Raw genomic sequence first — 25,267 nt, 5'->3', positions numbered from 1 at the left:
GCACTCTGTACGCTAAACTAAAACATTAGTTAAAACTAAGGGGGTAGACAGTGCCATTTGACTTACAGAATAAAAGGTAAATAATAAACCAGTGGCCAGTGGGGATGGGGGAAGGGAGGAACGGAAGAGAGGGATGACAGGACAGAGGAGATTTCACTCTCTTGACCATGACAGCAGCCATAAGAATGAATCCATTGTGCTTATAACAATAGCCACAGCCTTAGATCACAGCTAGTGACTACCTACCTGCAGGGCCTCCTGGTCAGGCAGGGCCTGGCCTGGCCTGCGGTACATGCTCAGCATCTCCCGCAACACCTTCACGTGGCTCCGCACTTCCTCCACCGCGCTGACTCGCTTGGAAACCTTCTCAGATTTTTCTTGTTCCTTTGAGGGAAACAAAAAGGACAGAGGGAAGAGAAGTCACCCGGGTAACGCCTAAACACCAGAAAGGCAAAGGCACTGCATGCTAGGACTTCAGGAAGTCATGGACACGAAGTGAATGAGGGTTGCTGCATAGAATTCCTGCAGATGACACCTAGTCTGGGGAGCGGGTTCTGTTCCATGGTCCATGCAGTCTCAGTTCTGGAGAAAGACCGCTGAACCTAACTCCGTCAACACCAACATTTGTCACAAGGACAGAAATTCCCAAACGCTTTGTGCCATGGACAAAAGAAGCTGGGAAACTTGGCAAGGGGTCACAATGCTCATCACCATCCTGCTGGTCCCATTCAGGACGAGGAGAACATCTCTTCTCCAAGCCAGCTTTTCCTCACACCCTTAAACATAGACGTGACCCATCAGCCCAGTCTTCTACAGAGCCAACTGCAAAAATGCTTACCTCCTTGACCAAGTTCTTGATCAGCCGGTTTGCAGCCTGAAGATCCTCAGGGTGGTTGCTCTTGAGAAGTCTTGTCAGAAGCTGAAGAGCAAACAGGAGCAGGTGAAGCTGCAATTCTCCCCGGCCAAGCGGGCGCACAGCAACAGAAGAATTAGCAGGACGATGGCCCACACACAGTATGCATTATCCTACCAAGCCATACAGTGACCCTGGAATGTGGGTACTGGGACTGTCGAGAAAGACTACTGGGTTTCTCGCTGTGTGGAAGATGGGAGGACTATAGCCCCTAGAGGACATCTGGGGATAATATCTGTAATCATCATGGTCTGAAATCACCCAAATAGTCATTGCTCAATGGCATGCACACATTGTGGTGCATCCATGCAATAGACTACCCATCACTTTGTTGTTGTTGTTGTTGTTTTTTTAAAGATTTATTTATTTATTTTGTTTACAGTGTTCTGTCTGCATGTGTGCCTGCAGGCCAGAAGAGGGCACCAGATCTCATTACAGATGGTTGTGAGCCACCATGTGGTTGCTGGGAATTGAACTCAGGACCTCTGGAAGAACAATCAGTGCTCTTAACCTCTGAGCCATCTCTCCAGTCCTACCCATCACTTTGTATGCTAAAACTAAAGTTAAAACCAAACTAAGGGAGTCGACAGTATCGTTCTACTTATAGAACAAAAGGCAAATAGTAATGCCCTGGCTTGTGGGAATGGGGGAAGGGAAGGAAGAGAAGGGAGACATTTTCAAATGCCACAATAGAAGACAGTATTACTTGCACATAGTGGATAGAAGCCAGGGACGTTGAGGGATCCTTTGGAGTACAAGAAGGCTTCAGAACAGAGAATTATCAACTCAAAAGACCAGAGTTGGGCTAGGAGTGCACCTTAGCTATACAGCACTTGTCTAGCATACACACAGTCCTGGTTTCCATAGCCCAGAGGCATAAGAAAAAATATAAACAAATAAATGTTCGGAGTACTGAGGGTGACCCGGGTCACATGCCTGAAGCTGGGATAGACTTCCACCAAAGTCTTGTTTCCCACTTAATTCCACGCTGAGCAAGACAACTGGCACCCAGAGTCCCTCAGTATAAGCTGGACAGGGTGATGGTGTCCTAGTTAGGGTTCCTATTGCTGTGATGAGACACCATGGCCGAAGAAACATGGGGAGGAAAGGGTTTACTCAGCTTATGCTTCAACATCACAATTCATCATCAAAGGCAGTCAGGACAGGAGCTTAAACAGGGTAGGGACCTGGAGGCAGGAGCTGATGCAGAGGCCATGGAGGATGCAGCTTACTGGCTTGTTCAATGCTTTTTTTATAGGACCCAGGACCACCAGTCCAGGGATGGCACCACCCATAGTGGGCTGGACCCTCTCCCATCAATCACCAATTAAGAAAATGCTCTATGGGGGCTGAAGAGATGGCTCAGAGGGTAAGAGCATTGCCTGCTCTTCCAAAGGTCCAGAGTTCAATTCCCAGCAACCACATGGTGGCTCACAACCATCTGTAATGGGGTCTGGTGCCCTCTTCTGGCCTGCAGACATACACACAGACAGAATATTGTATACACAATAAGTAAATAAAAAAAAAAGAAAGAAAGGGGCTGGAGAGATGGCTCAGAGGTTAAGAGCATTGCCTGCTCTTCCAAAGGTCCTGAGTTCAATTCCCAGCAACCACATGGTGGCTCACAACCATCTGTAATGGGGTCTGGTGCCCTCTTCTGGCCTGCAGACATATACACAGACAGAATATTGTATACACAATAAGTAAATAAATAAAATATTAAAAAAAAAAAAAGAAAATGCTCTCTAAGTTCACATACAGCCCAATCTTACGGAGGCATTTTCTTCCTCCACCTCAGATGACTTTAGCGTGTATAAAGTTGACATAAAACTATCCCACAGATGACTAATCTCTGCCAGCTTACTGTATTGGAAGCCACCTAGGAAACATGCCTCGGACGAGTCTTTGAGACTCGTTTAACAGAGGAGGGGAGGAGACCTACCTGAGTGTAGCTAGTACCAGGCCACGGGCTAGAGTCCCAGGCAGAATACAAAGGGAAAAAGGAGAATTCCATATAGGAACCAGCATTTCTCTCTCTCCGTTTCCTGAGTGCACACACAACGTGACCAGACGCCTCACACGCCTGCTGCTATGCCATCCCCTCTGGAACGGACTGCACCTCCAAACCATGAGCCAAAAGCCACCCTCTTCCTTAAGGTGTTTCTGCTGGGTACTTAGTCACAGCAAAGAGAAGCGTAACTAACATGTCCGCCTACAGGAAGAAGGTTCCATCTCTCTCAGTAGCTGTACTGCTCTCTCCCTAGCTCCTCCCACACTCTGCAACACAAGTCACCAGCAGGGGAGGAACCACAGATGAATGCAGTCCACCCTGCCCACTCAGCCAACACCGACCAGAACAGCACTCAGGAGTCGAAGGAAGGAAGCTGGGCAGAGCAGCACACTTGTAACCAGCAACTCAGAATACAAGGCACAGCACAGGATCAGAATCCCAAGGTCAGCCCCAGCTATATGAGATCTTGTCTCAAGAAAAAAAAAAAAAAAAAAAAAAAGCTGGGACTAGTGGAGATCAAGAATTCAAAGACAGTTTAGACTACAGAGATCCTATTTCCAATAATAAAAAAAAAAAAAGAGTGGATAAGGGAGCTGTAGAGATGGCTCAGTGGTTAAAGCATTTACACACAAAATAAAAATCTTAAAAAAAAATAACACCCAGGCTTAGTGGCACAAGTCTTTAATCCCAGCAGCAGGGAAGAGAGACAGGCAGATCTCTGTGAGTTCAAGGCCATTCTGGTCTACAGAGTGAATTCCAAAACAGCCAAAGCTACAGAGTGAGACCCTGTCCCAAAACACTATGAAAGGTATAGCTGAGAGGGAACACATGGAGCCTCCAAACCCTGCTAACCAAAAGGCAGGGACTGACCAATGTCGAGCTGGAGAGTTGTCTCAGCAGTTAAGAGCACTGAATCCTTGCAGAGGATTCAGCTTGGATTCTGAGCAGCCACATGGTAGCTAGAAACCACCTGTAATTCCAGTCCCAGTCTTCTGTGTGCCTTGTGGGCACCAAGAATATACATGGTGCACAGACACACATGCAGGCAACACATTCATGCACATAAAATAATAACATTTAAAGAAAACTTAACTAAGACGAGTGCTATGCTCATGCAAAAGCCTCTCTAGTTCTTGGCTTAACATCTGTCTTAGTTTGGGTTTCTACTGCTGTGAAGACACACTGTAACCACGGCAACTCTTATCAGGAAAACACTTAATTGGGGCTGGCTTACATCTTCAGGGGTTTGGTTCATTGTCATCACAGTGGGACATGGCGGCACTCAAGCAGACAGTGCTGGAGAGGCAGCTGAGAGCTCTACATCTCACAGACATAGGAACAGTCCGTCTCAATGGGCATATATGAGACCTCAGAGCCCTCCCACAGTGACACACTTCCTCCAACAAGGCCACACTTCCTAATAGTGCCACTCTCTGTGGGGCCATTTTTCTTTTAAACCATCATAGCATTAACTACCTGCCTTCCATTTGATGTATGAGGACTACCAAACCTAGAAGTTTCCAGGGAATGGACGACGGGTTGGACCAGGCTTATGGGAACCAAAAAGGATCCATGCCAACTTGTACCCCTTTCCTATCTGCTACTCCTCCCCACCCCCAATTCCACACGTTACTGAACCAGAGCCATCAGCCCCAGACTCTCCCACCCCAACAGGAATCCTTATACAGATGAAGGATGGCGCATGGCGTGACATTTATTATGTGGCCCGCCCACAGGACTATCCAGACTTTCTGCTACCTCAAGTCTGGAAGCACGGAAGCCATTATTCTGCCCGACACACTCTCAGAGGACGGTCAGGGAGGGAATTTTACCTTTGACTTTTCCTCATCGGCATCAAAGATGGAGCTCTTTGGCCAGGGAGAAGGTGGGGGTAAGATTTTATCCATCGGTAGTTTAGGATCTTGCTTTATTATTCCTAAAATGTGAAATTCATGAGTTAAGATGCTGACATTGGGGTACAGAACTACAAGTCCCTGATTCCTAACAACTCCACATCCTACTAAGAAGCAGATTAGGCATGAGCAACACTGCAGCTCCCTGAAGATAGGCCCTGCCCATCAACAGCTTTGGTCCATCCCCCATTTTCCTAGTGACACTGTTGTGATTTGTTTTGTTTCTGAGACATGGTTTCTCTGGCTGTCCTGGAACTCATCTGTAGACCAGGCAGCCCACACATGCAGAGATCCACCTGCCTCTGCCTCCCCAGTGTTGGGATGAAAGGCGTGCGCCACCACTACCCAGGCTTTTTTTTTTTCTCCTAAATAACCTTTATTATGGCAGGGATACATGCAATCCACAGCACACATGTGGAGACCAGAAGACAATTTGTGGGAGTCAGTTCTCTCTTTCCACCATATGGGTTCCAGGAGTTGAACTCAGGCCATCAACCTTGGCAACCAGTGCACTTACCCATCTCACCAGTCCAACACCTTAATCTGGAGGAAAAACAACCAAACCAAACCGCCACTGTGGCCCTCCTTAGAATGTGAAATGCCGTGTGAAAGCGAGGGAGGTAGAGATAGCAAGGCTTTGCTGGAGTTTGTTAAAAAGGAAGCTATCTCCTCCGGGTAAACAAGGTTATTTTATATGTCTGCTTTCCTTTAATTCTTTTAACCACATAAATTTTGGTCAAAAGAATAGAATCTGAGTCGCACTAATGGCCCTGGTGGAGTTTTGACATTTGAAACTGTCCAAATCATTGTTAGGTTACAAAGATATTCTATTGTTCCCTCCTTTAAGCGTTAATCCTGGACTAGGATGGCTCACTGGTTAAGAGCAATGGCTGCTCTCCCAGAGGACCCGGGTTCAGTTCCTAGTACCCACATGGCAGCTCACAACTGTCTATAACCCCAGTTCCAGGAAACCTGACACCCATGGCAAAACACCAATGTACATAAAATAAAAATAAATTAAAAAAATTAATCCAAATGGGTAACTGTCATCATCTGGATAGGAAACTACCTCTCAAAAAAGTTATAATTTCAAGAAACATGATACACCTGATGGCCTATTAAAACAATGGGAAGAACGCAATTCTCTTCACGAGCTTTGTCCTGACATACCCCAGAGAATCATCCTCCATGCGGATCCTCATTGCTAAGCTTGCATACTTTCTCCTAAGTTCTAACTTGTTTGGTTTTTATTTATTTTGTGTTTGTGTAGTGTATGTGAATGTTCACGTGTGTGTGGGCACATTTGTATGCATTGTGCAGAAGTATGAAGCTGATGTCAGCTCACTCAAGCAGTCTAACTAGACTGCTTGCCTAGGAATTTCTGTCACTTTGTCTGAGTGCTGGGTTTACAGGTAGTCACCATGCCTATCCGACTTCTATGTGAGTTTTGGAGATTTGAACTCTGGTCCTTAGACTTGCACAGCAAGTTCTTTATCCATTAAGCTATCTTCATAGCCCTGAATTCTTTTTGTTTTGCTTTGTTTTTCAAAACAAGGTTTCTCTGTGTAGCCCTGGCTGGCCTGGAACTCACTCTGTAGACCAGGCTGACCTTGAAGTCTCAAGAGATCTGCCAACCTCTGCCTCTTGAGTGCTAGAATTAAAGGCATGCACGGCCACTGCCCTGCCTGAGTTTTAACTTTAAAAGCCTTTGTGTACACTCTCAAAAATCAAAGAGATATTATGTATTGTGATCAATTGTGTTTCAGCATATTCTCTTGTTTTTGAAATTTTTTAAAGATCTATTTTTACTTTACGTGCACCAGTGTTCTGCACGCATGTATGTCTTTGTGAGGGCATTGGATCCTCTGGAACTGGAGTTACAGTTATGAGCTGCCGTGTAGGTGCTGGAAATTGAACCAGGGTCCTCCAAAGAGCAGCCAGTGCTCTTAACCACTGAGCCATCTCTCCAGCCCTTTTGAAAATGTGTAGCATATTGTGGCCTTGACCTTCTGATTCTCCTGTCTCTACCTCCTTCAGCAAGTCCTATTAGAGTGTGCCATCACAATTGGCCCTTGTTCTCTTCAGATAGGGTCTGTACAAAATTAGAGTACTCTGGCAGCCAGCAATTCTCCTATCTCTCCCCTCCACAGGACTATGCATGCACATGTCATACCCATTTTGTCCCTGGGCACCGGGGATTCAAACTCACGTCCTCATGCTTGTACACAAGCAATTACCCAGTAGGCCACCTTTCAGACAGCATCCTAAGGCCCTCACCCCTTCTCCACGGCTGCAGGGCCTGCCTGCTGCTTCCTCAGTTTATAACTCAGAATATGCAGCTTTCTGTCTTCCTTCCTTCATGTCCCTCCTCCCCACTGCAGATGCCGAGATTCATAGCTTGCTCACAACCCGTTTGTCTTTTTCTCTCAAATTCCATTAAAACGTCTTCAGTATCCTTTTGAGTCTATTTTATCTACAAGACTAAGAACTCATAAAAGGGACCCTGCTTCCCCAGTAACAATATCACTAAACATTACCAGCCCTCAACAAACTCCCAGACATAGCTTACTGGTAGGGAGCTTGCCTAGCTTATGCAAGTACCACCTAAGTAAAAACACCCAGCTAAAATAAAACACTTCTTCAGATAGAAACAAAACCACAACACACAGCATATACACAGGGTCTGATTAAGGCTTTATATCACCTCAGGAATTCAAGAACTGCACAAAATCAGGCCAGACCCTGGTCCTAAGGCATGGACTCTTTGGTAATATGCAGTTCCATTACTCCCCAGGGCTCAGAGATGACTGCAAGACCTCTGACACAGCTCCCAAAAGGCTGAGTGCGTGCAGCAGGGGAAAACAGTAAGTGATGAGCTCAGCCTTCTTCCAGAGAGCCTGACATGAAAGGAATCTGAGAACCAGACAGAGCATGCAAAGATATAATTCCCATAACAACAGCAATCCCAAGATACTCGATAACTTGCAATTTAATAACTGTTCTTAAAGCTACAAGTTGGGATCATGGGCCAACAACAGCCAACAACCACTTAACCCAAAATCTAAGGAAAGACGGTGCTGAGGAGGAGCAATGGGAGGCAGACCAGTAAACACAGCTCGGCTACTGTGCATCATCCCAGTCCTGGGAAGCTGAGGCAGGAGAATCAGGAGTTAAAGGCCAGCCTGAGCTATGTATGCACGATCCTTTTACATTTATTTTTTAATTTATTTATTGGGAGGAGAGTGCAAAAGTGAAAGTCAGAAAACAACTTGGGAAAAATCGATTCTCTCCTGGGCCATGTGTGCTCCAGAGATCGCAAGTACCTTTAGGTACTGAGCCACGCTGCCAGCTCCAACCTGAGCAATAAAGGGAATCTTAGATAGCACAGTCCTGGCCTCCTATGCATGAAACCCTGAATTTAATCCCCAGTACTGTATTAAAAAAAGCAAAAGAAGTCGGGCAGTGGGGATGGATGCCTTTAATCCCAGCACTCAGGAGGCAGAGGCAGGCAGATCTTTGTGTGTTCGAGGCCAGCCTGGTCTACAGAACTAGTTCTACAACAGCTAGGGCCATTAAAGAGAGAAATCCTGTCTTGAAAAACAAACAAAACAGGCACAGTGGTGGCACATGACAGGAGAAGGCAGGAGGAGGAGGAGGAGGAGGAGGAGGAGGAGGAGTAAGGTCTCCCTCATACACAGTGAGCTTCAGACCAACCGAAGCTATGGAAACCCTGCACCCAGAAACAAAGCACTACGGTGAAGACAGGTGACATGAACGCTGAGGTCAAACCTTGCTTCTTCAGCATCTGATAGGCATCTCGGATCTTGATGTCTTCTGGAAACCAGACCGTCCAGCTGAAGAGGATTTCAATAACTCTTCCTTTAACCTTCTCTGTGGCCCAGGCTCCCAGGTACTGAAGTAAACAGGAGAGTTAGAGAGCTGGAAGGGACTCGGGTTAACTGGCCAGCATTTCCCCCAAAGAGATGCTTGCAAGTACAGATGTGAGCTGGACTGGAAAGGAGATACACTCAGAGGACAAGCTCCCTGGCACCAGACCCCAAGGCCTCTTCTGGATTCAAGACAATCCAGTCCCCACCATTAACACCAAAGCTCATCATGGATCTGAGCACATTGCTCTCCAACAGCTGGGAGAATTGTCATAAGCTTGAAGCCAGCCTGAAATATATGGTAAAATCCTGTCTTAAAAAAATAGGCCCGGCTGGTGGTGGTGCATGCCTTTAATCCCAGCACTTGAAAGGCAGAGGCAGGCGAAATCTCAGTGAGTTCGAGGACAGCCTGGTCTACAAGAGTTAGTTCCAGGATGAGCTCCAAAGCTACAGAGAGACCCTGTCTCAAAAAATCAAACAACAATAATAAAAATAACAACAGCAACCCACAACAATAAAAACCTCAGAACCAAAGTGCTAGGAGGGTATACAGGCCTTTCCCCCCATACCAAGTTCTCCCCCATGGGTTATTCTCATTTATATTATACAGTGCTTTCCTGTGTTCTGTGGGGGTTCTAATGAATTTTGGAACCTGGAAGGAAGGAGTCCTGAAAACTCCCAACTGGCATAGTGCAATGTTTAGTACCCCGAAGACACCCGAAGCTTGTGATTGACTCTTGAGACAGGTGGTGTAGGTAGGACTCAGCCCTCTATATGAAGGATGTGGGGAGTGTTTAAAACCAGACAGAGGCCAGGAGTAGAGGCTTATGCCTTTAATCCCAGCACTTTGAGTTTGAGGCCAGCCTGGTCAAGAACAGCCGGACCAACAACATATGAGTGACATAGCTTAATACAAGGGCTAGGAATAGAGGAGCAGGGGACAAGGCAAGAGCAAGTGAAACAGTCACACCCGCTATCACTCCGTCATCTCTACCAGGAGACCAGGGCCTCATGCTAGTCTCTCACCTCCTGTTGGCCACACAGCTCACAAATGGGTGACGCCATTTTGGGGGTTTTGTCTGTTTGTTTGTGTTTTTGTTTGTTTGGTTAGTTTGGTTGGTTTTTGGTTTTTTTCAAGACAGGGTTTCTCTGTGTAGCCCTGACTGTCCTGGAACTCACGACGTATACCAGGCTAGCCTCGAACTCACAGAGATCCACCTGCCTGTCTCCTGAGTGCTGGAATTAAAGGCATGCACCACCACTGCCTGGCTAGGTGATGCTATTTTCAAGGAAAAACAGAAATGCTAACTCTGGAGGGACAGAGGTCAGCTATGGGCCTGACTGCCCTTCCAGATGTTGGCTAAGAGACAGCTGTAGCACGAACAGCCTCTGCTCCCAACACACAGGCAGGTTCTATGGAAGAACCAGCCTGCCTCTCATCTGCAGGGTGACAAAGACTGAAGATGGGGTACAGGGGCAACATAGTGAGCATGCCAATCCCAGGCACTTACCTTTGGGGACAATACTTTGATCAACTCATTCAGGAAGCGGAACTTGGCCACCTCGTTGTGGAACTTCTCCCCGCAGTGGTTCATGCACATCTCCAGAACCTGCAGACAGGGTCCCCGGAAGGGAAAGTTAGCACTGGAGGTTTATCTCAAAGCATTACGGGCTCAACCCAAGGCTAACAAACCTCAGCTGCTGATGGGTAGAACCAGAGCTAACTTTCCCTCAAGTCTTTCTCAAAACCCATGGCCTTTAGGAGAAGGCAAGCATCTTCTGATCAAGCAAACTACGCTGGGCTGAGGCTGTGGTTCAGCTGGCAGCCTTTGATAACACCCCTGAAGCTCTCAGTCCCAGCGGCAGCAGCACAGCTGGGTGTGCACACCTGTAATCCCAGAGCTAGGAAAATAGGCGGAGGGTACATTTTTGAAATTTATCCTTAGCTACATTGCTGACTTCAAAGTCAGTTTGGGCTACATGAGTTCCTGTACCAAAAAACAACAAACAGCCTGGTCTACAAAGCAAGTCCCAGGACAGCCAGAGCTACACAGAGAAACCCTATGGGAGGAGGGGGTAAAGATGGGGCTGGAGAGAAGGCGCAGCAGTTAAGAACAGTAGTTGCAGGGTGGAGAGATGGCTCAGCGGTTAAGAGCATTGGCTGCTCCTCTGGAGAACCCAGATTCAATTCCCAGCACCCACATAGCAGCTCACAACTGCCTGTAATTCCAGTTCCAGGGGACCCATGGCCCCAGGAATGCACGTGGTGCACATATCTGTGCATGCAGGCAAAATATACATTTGCATAAAATAAAACAAATAAATCTTTAAAAGAAAAAGAAAGAAAGAAAGAAAGAAAGAAAGAAAGAAAGAAAGAAAGAAAGACGAACACTAACTGCCCTACCAAAGGACCTGAGTTCAATTCCAAGCTCAATTCCCAGTACCTATGGTGCTGAATACTGTCTGTAACTTCAGTTCTAGGAGATCTGATACCCTCTTCTGGCCTCCCCAGGCACCAGGCACACGTGTGACACATGTGATGTACAAACATGCATGATGCAGACAAAATACCAATACACATAAAATAAGTATTTTAAAAAGCCAAAACCAAACAGTGGTCACTTGTGACACACACCTTTAACCCCAGCAGAAGCAGCTGAATCTCTAGCCAGGAGGGGCTACACATGAGATTCTGTCTTAAAACAATGTCCTCCGCCTAGAGGAGCCATGTAGGTGTGCAGAAGAAGCTCAGCAGGGTGTTAAGATGATTCTGTGGGCAAGTGAAACTGGCCTAGGGTCTCTCCTGCTCAGGTAGAAACCCGGCTCACAGTGTCTAAGAAATGCTTGCTCCACTTACCCTTGGCAACCAAAGGCAAGCTAGGACTGTATTCCTAGGCCCAGACTAGTTTTTGCTTTTTCTTTCATTTCTTTTTTGAGACAGGTCTCTATTACGTATCCCTAACTGTTCTGAAACTTGATATGTAGACCAGGTTAGCCTTAAACTCAAAGATCTACCTACCTCTGTCTCCCAAAGGCTGGGATTAAAGGCATAAACCACCATGCCCCACCCACAATGATTTAATAACAAATGAGTCTCTGTTTGCATCAGAGAAAAAGCCTCAAGTCACAGCCCTGGGCTACCTAGAACTCTCTATCTAGCCCAGACTAGTCTTTTTCCCTGTCTCCAGAAGGCTGGAATTACAGGTCTGTACCACCACAATTTTCCCCCAGGCTGCTCTCTAGCTGGGATTCTCCGGCCCTAACCTCCCGAGTGCTGGAATTACACAGCCCAGTCTCTGACTTTCTTTTACAGATAGCAACTATGTATTTTCAATTCTAGAAATAAGAAATACTTCATTTAAAGGGGCTGGAGAGATGGCTCAGTGGTTAAGACCTCTTGCTGAGGAGCCAGGTTCAATTCCCAGCACCCACACGAGGGTTTAGAACTTCAGGTCCAGGGGAACATGTATGATCTGTGCCTCCATGGGCAGCCAGGCATAGATATAGTGCATATGCTTATATGTAGGCAAAACACTCCTACACATAAAGGTAAACCCTCTCTTTTAAGTGTTTCCATCAATATCTACATATTCAGAGAATTCATATTAAAATCTGGACTTGAGGTTTCTTTTGGGAACATGAAAATTCCAATAACACTGCCCAAATTTGGGCACAGCAACCATGAGCGAGGCCTGCACAGCAGCTGCCCCGTACACAGGACAGCACACACCAACTCCATCTTTCATGTATGTTCACTCTGTTGGTTGCCAGCCCTGAGCCAAGCTGGGGAGGCAAATGAAAGTGAACCCCTCCTTTCCTTTTCCCAAAGTGGGCTCAGTGTTGTCTTAGTAAGCATCTGGGAATTCCCCTAGCCTGTTGTCAACTCCTGGAAAGGAGAACCAGTCTGGTGACCTCAGTGCTTTTTCTAGAGTTGTGACAGGAATGTGTGGGCTGAGTGGCCAGCCAACTCACCGTCAGGGCGTAAAGGGCTTCCTTCTCTTGTGGAGATTGGATCTTGTGGGCCAGCAGCCAGGGCGCATGTGTCGGCCTGAAGAAAAATCAAAACAGACCTGGACTCTGGGTGGGGTAGACCACCTGAGCAACCTAGCAGTACCCACTCACTTCAAGCGGCCCCCCTTTCAGAACGGGGTCCCCCTGGCAGGGCTTAGGCACAAACTTGTGAGACAATGGCTCCCCTACCCTAGCTACGAGTGTAATACTGGAGTCAGCGTGTGCTTGGCCATCCCAGAACAGCCAGCCAGAGGTCAGAGCAACGAAGACCCCATCCATCCAGTGACAGCTACTCAGTCAACACTAGAGCAGGAGAAGGACAAGCCCTGCGCTACTCCAGTCAGCTGACTATGTGGCCCTACGCAGGTTAACATCTGCGTAAACTACTCCTTCCCAGTCCTCTGCAGGGGAATAACTTCAAAGAATCTCGAAGGAAGACTGTGATTCAGTGGTAGAGTGTCTGCTTAGCATGCAGAAAGCCGCGAGTCCAATGCTCATCACTGCAAATAAAAAGTAAAGCTTTGCCATTCCTTCTCCTACATTAAAGAAGGTTTTTGGTTTTCAAATCATAATAGAAAGATGCCAGGAGATGGCTCAGCAGTTAGAAGCACTTGGGGTGCATGCAGAGGGCCTGGGTTCAGTTCCCAGCACCCACATGGCAGCCCACACCATTTCTAGAACTCCAGTCCAGGGAATCTGATCTCTTCGTCTCTGGGCCCCAAGTATGCATGCGCTGCATTTACATACATTCAGGCAAAACGCACATACATTTAAATAAATCTTCCTTAATTTTTTTGTTTGTTTTGTTTTGTTTTGTTTTGAGATGGGGTTTTTCTGTGTAACAATGCTAGCTGTCCTGGAACTCTCTTTGTAGACCAGGCTGTCCTTGAACTCACAGAGATTTGCCTGTCTCTGCCTCTTGAGTGCTGGGACTAAATAAAGGTATGCGCCACCACTACTCAGCGTTCTTAAATTTTTTAATCATAACTAATTAATTCATCAGTATGTTTCCCATCATTGGGAAACCTAATCCAAAGTGTATTTTATAACATAACACAATTTAAAAAATTCTTAGTTAAAAAAGTAGCCAGTCATGGTATGGTGAACCTTTAATTCCAGTATTCAGGAGACAGAGACAGGCAGAGCTCTGTGAGTTCAAGGCCAGCATGGTTTACACATAGAACTAACTCTAGGGCAGCCAGGGATTCATAGAGAGACCCTGACTCAAAAAAACAAACAAACAAACAAAAAAACAACAGCCACAAAACAAATTGATTTAAAAAAAATACCAATTATTAAATTGTGGAAGAAAAAAAGAATGAAAGCATCCCCAGCTGCAGGCCCCGAAGCCAAGGGTCTAAGCTCTGCCTCAGGCTCCCAAAGTCGAGAGCATCTCTGCAGGAACTTACCCATTGGGGTCGGTGTTCACCTGCTCACAGAAATTCTGGATAGCTGACCAATCCTGCTCCACCGCACTTGGGTCTGTGGCTTTGTCTGTTAAGAAATCAACAATCAAGTTAAAGAAAGCATAACAATAGAAATCTGTACCTTCTGCCGAGGCTGTGATGTCACAGCTCTACAGTCAGACCAGTGGGCAGGTAGCTGAGAGGGGCAGGGCCGGATGGATGTCTGTGTTGTCCACCACAGGCAGTGCCTGCCAAAAATGCCGTGCCCTTTCTGAAGCTATGCTGGATGCATGACTGAGAAAAGTAATTAGTAAACGAGCGGCTGTTTCTAGGGCCAAAGTTGGTCTGTGTGTGTCTCCTTCGCGCCAATGTCAGCGGCCGCCATCCTGGCTGAGGTGGTGCCTGGGAGCTGTCAGCTTCTTAGCCCATAACAGAGAGGCCGTAGCCTGCCACAAGGAAGTAGCTTTTCCTACACCATTCTCGAGGGGTGAAGTTTGATGTTATGATATCTCTTCCCCAGCGGTCTTTTCATCCTCTCAGACACCTACCCTCTCTTTAAGACTCCCCGGGAGGGGGCTGGAGAGCTGGCTCAGCGGTTAAGAGCATTAAAAAAAAAAAAAGACTCCCCGGGAGACTAATGAGATGGGTCTATGGATAAAGGCGCTTGTCACCAAGCTCAGTGACTTGAGTTGATACCACATGGTGGAAGGAAAAAACTGACTCCAAAAAGTCACAGGTGAGCACGCGCACACACGCACATAATTTAATTTAGAAAAAATTTTTTTTTAAATATTCATTTATTATGTATACAGTATTCTGTCTGTGTGTATGCCTGCAGGCCAGAAGAGGGCACCAGACCTCATTACAGATGGTTGTGAGCCACTATGTGGTTGCTGGGAATTGAACTCAGGACCTTTGGAAGAGCGGGCAACACTCCCAACCTCTGAGCCATCTCTCCAACCCCAATTTAGAAAAATTTTAAAGACTTACCAGAATTCCTTCTGCCAGAAAAAACTCCCCTCCCCATGCCGCTCCAGGACCACATCTCCTCCGTCCTGATCACCGAGAACTCCATCCTCAACCTAAGTCAGCCTAAACTGCTTCTCACTACATCATGTCCCTGTCCCGCGGAGATCATGTGAGAATCAAAGGACTGTATCCTAAACACAAAGCTCCCCCACCCCAACATGCACACACACACACACAGGGCCTTATCTTAGAGACCCCTATCTGCCAATCAGATCACAATCCAAACACCACCCTTTCCAAATGGCTGCCTTGGGAGCTGGAGTGGAACTCAGGTGCACAGCCCGTGCCAAGGATATGTGAAGCTCCAGGATCACAAAAGTAAAAAGATAAATAAGAAAAATTTAAAATTCCTTAATCTCTAACTCCCACCATACAAAAGAGATGATGATGCCTCTCTCCCCAAAACTTTTTTTTTTTCCACAGGGTTTCGCTATTTTGCCCAGGCTGGTCCCCAACTCCAGGGTCTCAACTTCCCAATAGCAGGCGCAGACTGGTATTTTAACCCATTTCTCTCCAACCACCACTTGATGCTCTACCCTAAATAATCACAAGCATCAATTAATGTCCTCAAACTCTCTTACTCTGTTTCAATCATAAAATAAGGAATATAACTTTGTTTTTGTTTTCAAGACAGGGTTTCTCTGCGTAGACCCAGCTGCCCAGGAACTAGCTCTGTAGACCAGGTTGGCCTTGAACGCTGAGATCAGCCTGCCTCTGCCTTCCAAGTGCTGGGATTAAAGATGTGCTTTACCATGACCATATAGTATTTTCAACTGTCATGTGATTTAGGGAAAGTGTGTCTAAAGTGCCAGCACAGAGGAAATAATCAATAATTATTTAATTCTAAGTAGTCTCTGGGCTGGAGAGATGGCTCAGTGGTTAAGAGCATTGCCTGCTCTTCCAAAGGTCCTGAGTTCAATTCCCGGCAACCACATGGTGGCTCACAACCATCTATAATGAGGTCTGGTGCCCTCTTCTGGCCTGCAGACATACAGAATATTGTATATATACATAATAAATAAATATAAAAAAAATTCTAAGTAGTCTCTGCCTTTTCTTATAAAAATCATACATATGCCTTATTGTACCCACAGGGATTAAAACCCTTGAAGCTAGATGCCACATTTCTCCTATAGTGCTTAGCACAAGGCTTTCCAAAGACGTACAAAATACAGATGTTCCCTGACTAAGCATGAAGTAACTTCCCATAAAGATTATCCCAATAAGTCAGGCGGTAGTGGCTCACACCTTTAACCCCAGCACCTAGGAGGCAGAGGCAGGCGGATCTCTATAAATTCGAGGCCAGCCTGGTCCTCAGAGCAAGTTCCAGGACAACCAGTGTTGCACAGAGAAACCCTATCTCAAAAAACAAAACAAAACAAAAGATTACCCCAATAAACCTTACCCTCCAAATCTGTTGATAGTTGGTGAGATGACTCAGGTGGCCAGGCAACCATTGCCAAGCCTGACAACCTCAGTTTGAGCCCTGGGGCCCACACAATGAAAAGATAATTGATTTCAGCACACACCTGAACATAACAAGTAACATGTGGTTGGAGAGATGGGTCGGGGTTTAGGGGTGTGTACTGCTCTTGCCGAGGACCTGAGTTCCGTTCCCAGCATCCATACTGGGTGGCTCATAACTAAAATTCCAGTTTCATAGGGATCCAATGCCATCTTCTAGCTTCCTGGGGTACCTACACAGTGGCACATAGACACATAATTTAAAAATAAACAAAATAATTTTAATTGTAAACCTTGGGGCTGGAATGATGGCTCTGCTCAGTGGTTAAGAGCACATAAGTGAACTCAAGGATCCTGATTCAGTTCCTGATACCCACGCTGGGCCCACTCAGAACTGCCTGCAAGTCCAGCTCCAGGGGTCAGGCACCCTCTTTTGACTTCCTCGAACACCTGAACTAAATGTGTACAAACACATATACACAAAATTAAAAAGAAAATAAATCTAAAAAAAAAAAAAAGAAGTTGCCTAGTTATTCTAAGGACCATCTGGAGATCTTTATGTAAATTTTTTAGCAGTGATTCTCAGGCTTAGTGCCTGAATCACCTGAAAGTGATTCACCAAGTAAGCTTCAGCTTCAAAACACAAGGTCAGGGTTGACACCTCAAAGGAGTTTAGACCTGGAGACAAAGAAAAGGTGCAGCAGAGCCCAGCATGCAGAATCCAGCCCTGTTCATTCCCTTCTGCAGGATTCCTAGAGGAAGGACACAGCACAGACAGGGCCCGCTGCGGTAAAGGAAGTTAGAGAGCTCCCAAAGGCGCCACTGGCCTAAGATGTTTCTTCTTTTATCTGCTAGATTTGGGGCGAGTATCCACTCAAGGGTTACTAAGGCCCCAAAGTCATGGCTGTCACCTTCATTTTTTCTCTAGCTGCCTGGTAAGCAGGACACCACGACAAAGTACTCAGAAGGGCTGGCACTGATGTTATCACCTCACCCTTTACTGCTGAGGAGACTCAGTTCCAGGCACAGAGCGAGAAAACCACACAAACAAAAGTTAGGTCCCGGGTCGCTTGGATCCCTGACAAAGGCAGGGCCGGGCAGAAACGGTTTTCTCACCATTACCTGCTCCAGCACCAGAACATGGCTGCCACAGATAATCACTTAAAGAAGGAATGAACGTGTCTGCTGTGCAGGGCTAGGATAGCTGGCTGGGCCATAGCTGCCGCCACAGAGTGGCTATTTCAGTTCTGAAATGCCTCTGAACACCTAATCCCTGAACTGCCCAAGCTATTTCGAAGGGCTCAGGCAGCCACAGAGAAAATGCCCCCCCAGAGGACCCAGCAACTGGCTCTAACAGGCAACACAGCTGCTGAGATCTGTCTGACACAAACCTAAACCAAAGACAGAAGGGGGACAGAAGGGAACAGTCAGCAAAACCATGACAGGACCCCTTCTTTGTTGTGTGACTGTCACAGTCCTCGGGGCCCTGAGAAGGAACCTCCAGGCTCCTTACTGAGGCTGTCCTTGGAAAGGAAAGGCCAAGCAATAACACTGTTGTCAGATATTAATAAGAAGTGTTCCTAAGATTGGCTACAAGCCTGCTCCTGCTCAGCTCTGGGTCAAAGGTATTAGCCGTAGAGATCCTAGCTGTGAGTGAAATGGCTCCTAGAGTGACCATCTGAGGAGCCAAATGATCTCAGCCAGCTGCCAACCCATCACCAGGGTCATGACTCCAGGGTCATGACTCCGTCGCTTAGGCGCAGAGTGTGCCTGAAAGAGGAGCCTGGAGGCTAGAAGCTGCCACCTCAAGGAACCCAACTAAACCTCCCAGCAGTGCCCACTGCGCCTAAGGAGTTCTTCCCCAGGGCAACAAACCTGGGCCCTACAGCCCATCAATCAATCATTCAATTCAGCCTTACAGGGAAACCTGCCAGGACCGGTAGGAATGCTGCAATCTGGACTGCAGGCTAGGAGAGCTGCTGGGCTCTGGATTCTGAAACAGAAGTCGACTGCAATCCAGAGCCCCAGGGGTGGAATTAAAGTAGAGCAGGAAGGAAGACAGGCCCTCGTTTGGGAGCAAGTCCAGGCCGAAGAAAGAACAAGGGGTCCACTTTGCACTTCATTTTTACGAGACTAGAGTTAAAATCCACAGTCGGAGACCGAGATGACCACGTGTCCTGAAAAACAGCATAGGACTTGCAACACTAGGAACCCGCTAACTGGATTACACTGTGCTCACAGAGGCGCTCAAAGCTTTCTATTAGGGGCAATGCTACATATATGCAGTCATATGGAATAATGATAAATGAACTAGCTAGCATGGTGTGGTAATCGGCAACTCCAGCTCTCAGGAGGCTGAGACAGGAGGACTGCCATAAGTTCAAGACCACCTTGAGTTAAATATCAGCAAGACCCTGTTGAAAAAAGAAAAAAAATAAAAAACAAACAAACAAAAGAAAATCCCTGGGCAGGAGAGATGGTTCAATGTATAAAGGCCCTTGACACCAACTCTGGTCACCTGAGTTCTGTCCCCAGGTCCTACATGGTGGAGAGAGGAAACTAAAGTGGACCTGTGTGTATATGTATATATATATATATATATATATAATAAATATTAAAAAAAATTAATTTTTTGTTTTGTTTTTATTTTCAAGACAAGGTTTCTCTGTGTTACAGTCCTGGCTGTCCTGGAACTCACTCTGTAGACCAGGCTGGCCTCAAACTCACAGAGATCCATCCACCTGCCTCTGCCTCTTGAGTGCTGGGATTAAAGACGTGCGCCACCACCACCAGCTTTTTGTATTTTTTTAGAGCATAGTTTCAGAAGCAGCTGCTTCATGTTCCTTTGGAGAAGGGATACCTTCTCCAGTCTGAAGTTCAGCAGGGTCTCCTCTCCATCCTCTCGCGTTCTACTGATCTGGTACTCTTCCTACTTCATCTTCTTGGTCACCCAGATTCCAAGATAGACACAAGCCAAGCCAAAAGGCCCACAAACAGAACCGTAACTTTTGAAAATCATGGTGAAATGACTCCTGACTCATTCCTGTCCCGAGTATAGCAGGGAGCAGAGAAATGAACAAATCCAAGAAAAGAAACAAAATCTCAGGGACAGCGTGGAGCTTTGGGGTTGGGGCCACACCTATTCGAAGCCTTTCTTTCATTCCATAACCCAGTTTATTGGGTACTTTTGAAAGACCTGGATAAATCCAGACCCCCCCCCCAGCAGGAAAAAAGAGAGCCAAAATTCTAAGCAGGGAGGGAAGACTCAGAAATCTAGGATTAGCCGGTTCAGTTTCAAGAACTAGCTGAAGATAAAGTTAGATTGTAATCTTGAGAATAATCTTGAGAAACAGGGAGTTGCCCCCTTGTGATTATCATTGGTATTTTTGGAATTTTTTATGGTGCCCTCCCTACCCCTTTGGATTTCTGGGCTGTGGTTTCTTCCCTTAAAACCCCTTCTCCCAGTTACTTGGAGTCGAACTCCTCCCCTGCGTGGGTTATGAGTCTCCGCCCCAGTGCACTGGTACCTGTCAATAAACCTCGGGTGATTGCAGCAAGGATGGTCTCTCATGAGTTACTGGGGGTGTCGTGTTATCCCGAGACTTGAGTGAGAGTCTCCCCACACCGGGGGTCTTTCACTTTATACACTATATTAAGGCATCATTTAAGAACTTTATAAAAATGTGAAGCCAGGTAGTGGTCTTTAATCCCCAACTCGGGAGGCAGAGGCAAACAGATCTCTGGGCTACAGATCCAGTTCCTGGACAGCCAGGACTACACAGTGAGAACCTGTCTCAGAAAGAAAAGAAAACAAACTTGATGAAAATTTACTAACGTTTTTGATACTCCAGCTACCCTAAGGAGAAGACAAAGGGAAGATCCACCAATGGTTTTCTTTCCCCTCCTGTCAAGACAGGTGGGGCATCCTCCGCAACACCTCTCCTGACGGTACCTCGCCCTCCTCCAGCTCTTGTCTCTACATCGTTCCACCGGTCCTCCATCCTCGGCACTCCTGCGTTAGACCGCAGCACTGTCTCCACGCGTACATGCTCTCTCTCCTCTGTAAATACTTGTGGAAGGCAGAGGTTAATGCTGCGGTATCTTCTCCATCACCTTTTACGTTTACTCTTTATTTTCTGAGATAAGGTCTCTCTTTGAAACTGGAGCTCTCTGGTTTGCCTAGCCTGGCTGGGCAGCAAGGCCCTGAGATCTGCCTGTCTCTGCCCTCTAAGGCTACGTGCTGAGACGTGTGTCATCACGCCTGACTTTTTTATGTGGTTCCCGGGGGATCTCAGCTCAGGTAGTGACACTTGTGTACTAAGCACTAGCCCCGTCCCCAGCCCCTGCTGTCCACGTTTCTGACGAGCACTCAACATCCCAACTGAGAGGGGAAATGGAGGTGGGCAGACAGGCGGCCCCTGATCCAACCCTCCCCACGCTGAAAAATTGAACATGTCTGGAGACACCTTGGGGTGTCCGGACTGGCAAGGTCAGGTGTGTAATTGGCATCTAGTGGAGGTCAAGATGAACTTAAATGTTCAGTACTGCACAGGATGGTCTACCACGCTCGGAATTTAGGCACAAGATCACAATCACAGAAGTTAATAGCACGTCCCCAACACCGTGCAGACCAGCTGTGCACCTTCACGTTGTGGTTTTCTCCTCGGACTTCTGAACTTCCGCACTTTCCTCAAGTCCACGGCTGTGACAAGGACTGGCGCACGAGTGACTAGTTTGCATGTGCAACCACCTTTATCTCCTTCCCCAGACCTCCCCAAGACAAGCTGTTCTTCCTCTCTACAGCCACACCCTGGCCCCACACTTCCCATTCAGGTTCCCAAGGCTCCAACACCTTAAAGCCCCTCCACAGTGACCGAACATGGTCCTAGAAGCTAAGGGGAGATACCAAAAGGAACACCACAGAAAGAGGGGCTCACGGGCCCTCTCCATTATTCTCAAATTCCCACTGGATGTCTCCTCCCCTTCCTTAAAAAGAAGCACCATAAAAAGAAAACATTTGCACACCCACCCTACAGATTACCCCACTGCCCTTCAACACGTTTCTTTTAAAGTAGTTGCCAACTTTTGAAGAAACTCAAGGAATTCCTTATAAAAAGGTTGATTCTAGCCCCCTCAGAAAAAGCAGAGGATCTAGGAACATTGTGATTGGCTGCTACCTGGCTAGCGCTGGAGAGCCGAGTCCTCAGAAGGCTTCCTGAAATATCCACTAGCAGCTGGCTCTTACCCTACCCGGCGTACATGTTTTCCTCCAACTCGAATCTAAGCCTGCTGTTGCCACCACTTCACAAACCTGTTCCCACCATGTTACTCAATGCACTTTCAATAACCTTTTACCAGACTCAAAGTTCCCCTCCCTCCAGTCTCCATTTTGAAGCAGCTATGGGCCACACCCCTCATTCTGAGGCTCTCTCCAGCCCAGCTTTCCAGGTTTGCTTCTGTGCCTTCAGGCTACTGGTCTTGTCTGCTTGGGAAATATGGAGGCAGCCCAAGCTCCAGCTCTGTTCTTCACAACACACACACACACACACACACACACACACACACACACACCAGCAGCCTGACTCCAAACCACATCTCCGCTCTTACCCTCCCCGGAGCCCACTGAAGGCTCACAGAGCCTCTTCCTGACTACCCTGCAAACTTCACAATACATAATCCCTCCTCCTCACGGTAGGGCATCCGTAATTACTTCTGACTCCTGAAACCAGGGATCCTTCCCATTCTTCACCTCCTGAGTCCATCTGTGTACCCTACAGGAAGGCTGTCTATGCTGTTGGCTAATCCATTCTGGGTTTTGTTTATTGGTGGGTTTTTTTTTTTTTTTGAGTCTTTTGTTTATTTCTTCCTAGAGAGGGCCTCACTACGTACTGCTGGCTGTCCTGGAACTCACTTTATAGACCAGGCTAGCCTCGAACTTACAGAGATCCACCTGCCTCTGCCTCCCAGTGCTGGGATTAAAGGCGTGCACCACCACCACCCGGCTCCAAGTTTTTTTTTTTAATTAAAGCAATGCACATGCATCTGTGTTTACATTAAACCCTTCTGGTAGGCTCAGCTGATCCCTATCCTCTTGATCCCCACTGTCAATCAGCCCTATTGCAGCACCACCACCCTCAACCAATTCATCCTGTAGGACCGCATGTGGGGCCTTTCTTGGGCCAACTGGATCAGATTATCTCCAACAGCTTCCCCCATCCGTTAAAATATAAAATTCTGGGCCTGCAACAACTCTGAAGATAAAAATTCCTGCAACCAAGTCTTCTGACCTGAGTTCAAGTCCTAGGACCCACAAAAGAGTCTAAGGCAATAAACTGCTCCCCCTCCTCAATTCTCTGACCTCCATAATCCGGAAACAGCAAGCCCCACCCCAAATACACAAAATGTAATAAAAATATATTTTTTAAATAATACCGTTCCTTCTACAGCATACAAAGCCATCCATGCTCTTCTTACTCCCATTAGCAAATTAGCCTGGGGTATCTTTTCTGTATTCCTTGCTCTTTAAGCTCTGCACTCCTAGCCAACAGGCCTGCTCGCTCCCAGAATGTTCTACATTCTCCTCCTGAGTTTTTTTGCAGTTTCCTGTCTGGAATATGGCCTCCTCCATTGTCCACACAAACACTGTATACAAGCTATGACCCAGGTAAACAAAACATCCCCTACTAGCTCCCCTCCTCCAGCTTCTGGTAACGAGGTACGGTTCTGGTACCCAATGAAAATGTCTTTGTGAGCAATGCCCCAGTGTTACCATCGCAATGCACCCAGAACGCAGCGGAGCCCACACAAGGGGTGGATTCTTTATCCTTTCTGAACCTCAATTCCTCATATTAAGCGAGAACCTTAAGAACCCCATCTCTAGGGACCACCATGAAGCTAGGACAAGGAACAATTAAGTCTGGCCAGAGTAAACACGTACCGAGGCATAAAGGCTGGTTTTGCTCTTAAAGGCAGCAGCCACAAGAGCTCTTAGACTCAAGGATATGCAAAGAAGCTGCGTAGTCTGCACACTCGAGTCTGGGGTTAGTAAATGCAGATTCCTCCGGGGTCTGCGACCAGACTAACAATGGCTGAAACGCCTTCTGCACAGTGCTTGGCACAAGAGACCACTAGGCATTCGTGCTCCAGCTGTTAGGTGGAGCCGCTGGGCCTCTGAGCCGTGGGGTAGTCTGCGGTCCCCAGAATTCCCTGGACGCTCCTAGAGGCCCCTTCCACACCGAGGAGGACAACCAGGGCGGCGGGAAGCGGGATCACGTGCGGCGCGATGCTACTCACTGAGCCACAGCTCCAGCGCCGCCGCCGCCCCCGGGGCACCCTCCGCCGACTCGGTCCCCGCCGGGGCTCCAGTCCCCGCCGCCACTGCCGTCGCTGCCATCTGCCCAGTTCAGTGCTGCAGCCACAGACACGGCTGCCCAAAACCTGCAGCTGTAGCCGCCGCCGCCGCCGCCGCCGCCTAGCCTTCTCTCCTGCTGCCGACGCGGCAGGCTCAGAGAGGCACGTGACGGGGGCGGGACCCTACTGGACACGCCCGTTTCTAGCCCCAGCCCCGCCCCCATACCGCTCCTCCTAGCTGCCTCCAACTCACGAGGTCTTTTTGTGCAAGACCACTTGAAAGGTCAAAAACCAAGGTAGCAAGGTACTGTTCCCCTCTTCATTCAGACGTAGGTTCCCAGATAAGATACTCCTGGCTAATCTGAATTTCAGATAAAGAATGAGCCTTTCAGCATTTTTATTTTTTTCACATTTGTTTTATTTCAGCATTTTATACATTACATCAGGGTCTTCCCAGAGCACCTTCCATTCTGGCTTCCACATTTTTATTTTCTACATGACACATTATACCATAACTTATAAAACTCATGCCGGGCGGTGGTGGCGCACGCCTTTAATCCCAGCACTCGGGAGGCAGAGGCAGGTGGATCTCTGTGAGTTCGAGGCCAGCCTGGTCTACAAGAGCTAGTGCCAGGACAGGCTCCAAAGCTACAGAGAAACCCTGTCTCGAAAAACCAAAAAAAAAAAAACCTTATAAAACTCATATTTAAGAGAGAATACTGTTCTCAAAAGCAGGTCGTGATTATTATACCCTAAGAAGAGCATGTTAAATACATATAAACATACCTTTTTCCTGATTGTTTTAGGTTAAGGGTTCCTGTTACCAGTTGGCTTTGACCACTACACTAGGACCTAGAACTCTTGATTCTTGCCACCATATTCCAAGCATGAGTAAAGCAAGTGCAGCCACCAAAGCTTTGTTGTGGTTTAGGTTTTGTTTCTTTGTTTGTTTTTATTATGTATACAGTATTCTCTCTGCTTGTATGCCTACAGTCAGGAGAGGGCACCAGATCTCATTTCAGATGGTTGTGAGCCACCATGTGGTTGCTGGGAATTGAACTCAGGACCTCTGGAAGAACAGCCAGTGCTCTTAACCTTTGAGCCATCTCTCCAGCCCTTGTTTTTGTTTTTGAGAAAGGGTCTCTTACACTCAGTAGTCTGAGATGCTCTTGAACTATGTAGGCCAAGATATCCTAAAAACCCTGCAGTAATTCTGCCTCAGCCTCCCAAGAGCTGGAACGGCAGGTATGAACTGCCATGCCAACTTACACATGAATTATTTT

General features: G+C 47.2%; 1 protein-coding gene across 1 annotated transcript in view; it reads right to left on the bottom strand.

Annotated features, from left to right (window-relative positions):
- The window catches only part of Gga2 (golgi associated, gamma adaptin ear containing, ARF binding protein 2), a 37,168-nt gene extending 13,025 nt beyond the window's left edge, over positions 1–24,143 (bottom strand). The window contains exons 1-8 of the mRNA XM_050143343.1: positions 23,928–24,143; positions 14,145–14,229; positions 12,697–12,772; positions 10,236–10,334; positions 8,627–8,750; positions 4,757–4,860; positions 839–919; positions 247–384 (exon numbers count right to left, since the gene is read on the bottom strand). Of these exons, the coding sequence (XP_049999300.1) occupies positions 247–384; positions 839–919; positions 4,757–4,860; positions 8,627–8,750; positions 10,236–10,334; positions 12,697–12,772; positions 14,145–14,229; positions 23,928–24,027 (807 nt within the window). The 5' untranslated portion in view covers positions 24,028–24,143. The remainder of the gene's footprint in view (positions 1–246; positions 385–838; positions 920–4,756; positions 4,861–8,626; positions 8,751–10,235; positions 10,335–12,696; positions 12,773–14,144; positions 14,230–23,927) is intronic.
- Positions 24,144–25,267: the final 1,124 nt, after the last annotated feature.

This window comes from Alexandromys fortis, unplaced genomic scaffold, assembly GCF_014885135.2.
Source record: "Alexandromys fortis isolate MF-2015 unplaced genomic scaffold, M_Fortis_MF-2015_v1.1 scaffold_45, whole genome shotgun sequence".
Taxonomy (NCBI): Eukaryota; Metazoa; Chordata; class Mammalia; order Rodentia; family Cricetidae; genus Alexandromys; species Alexandromys fortis.
Note: the sequence above shows the minus strand (reverse complement) of the source record. Positions and strands in the feature narration are given on the sequence as shown.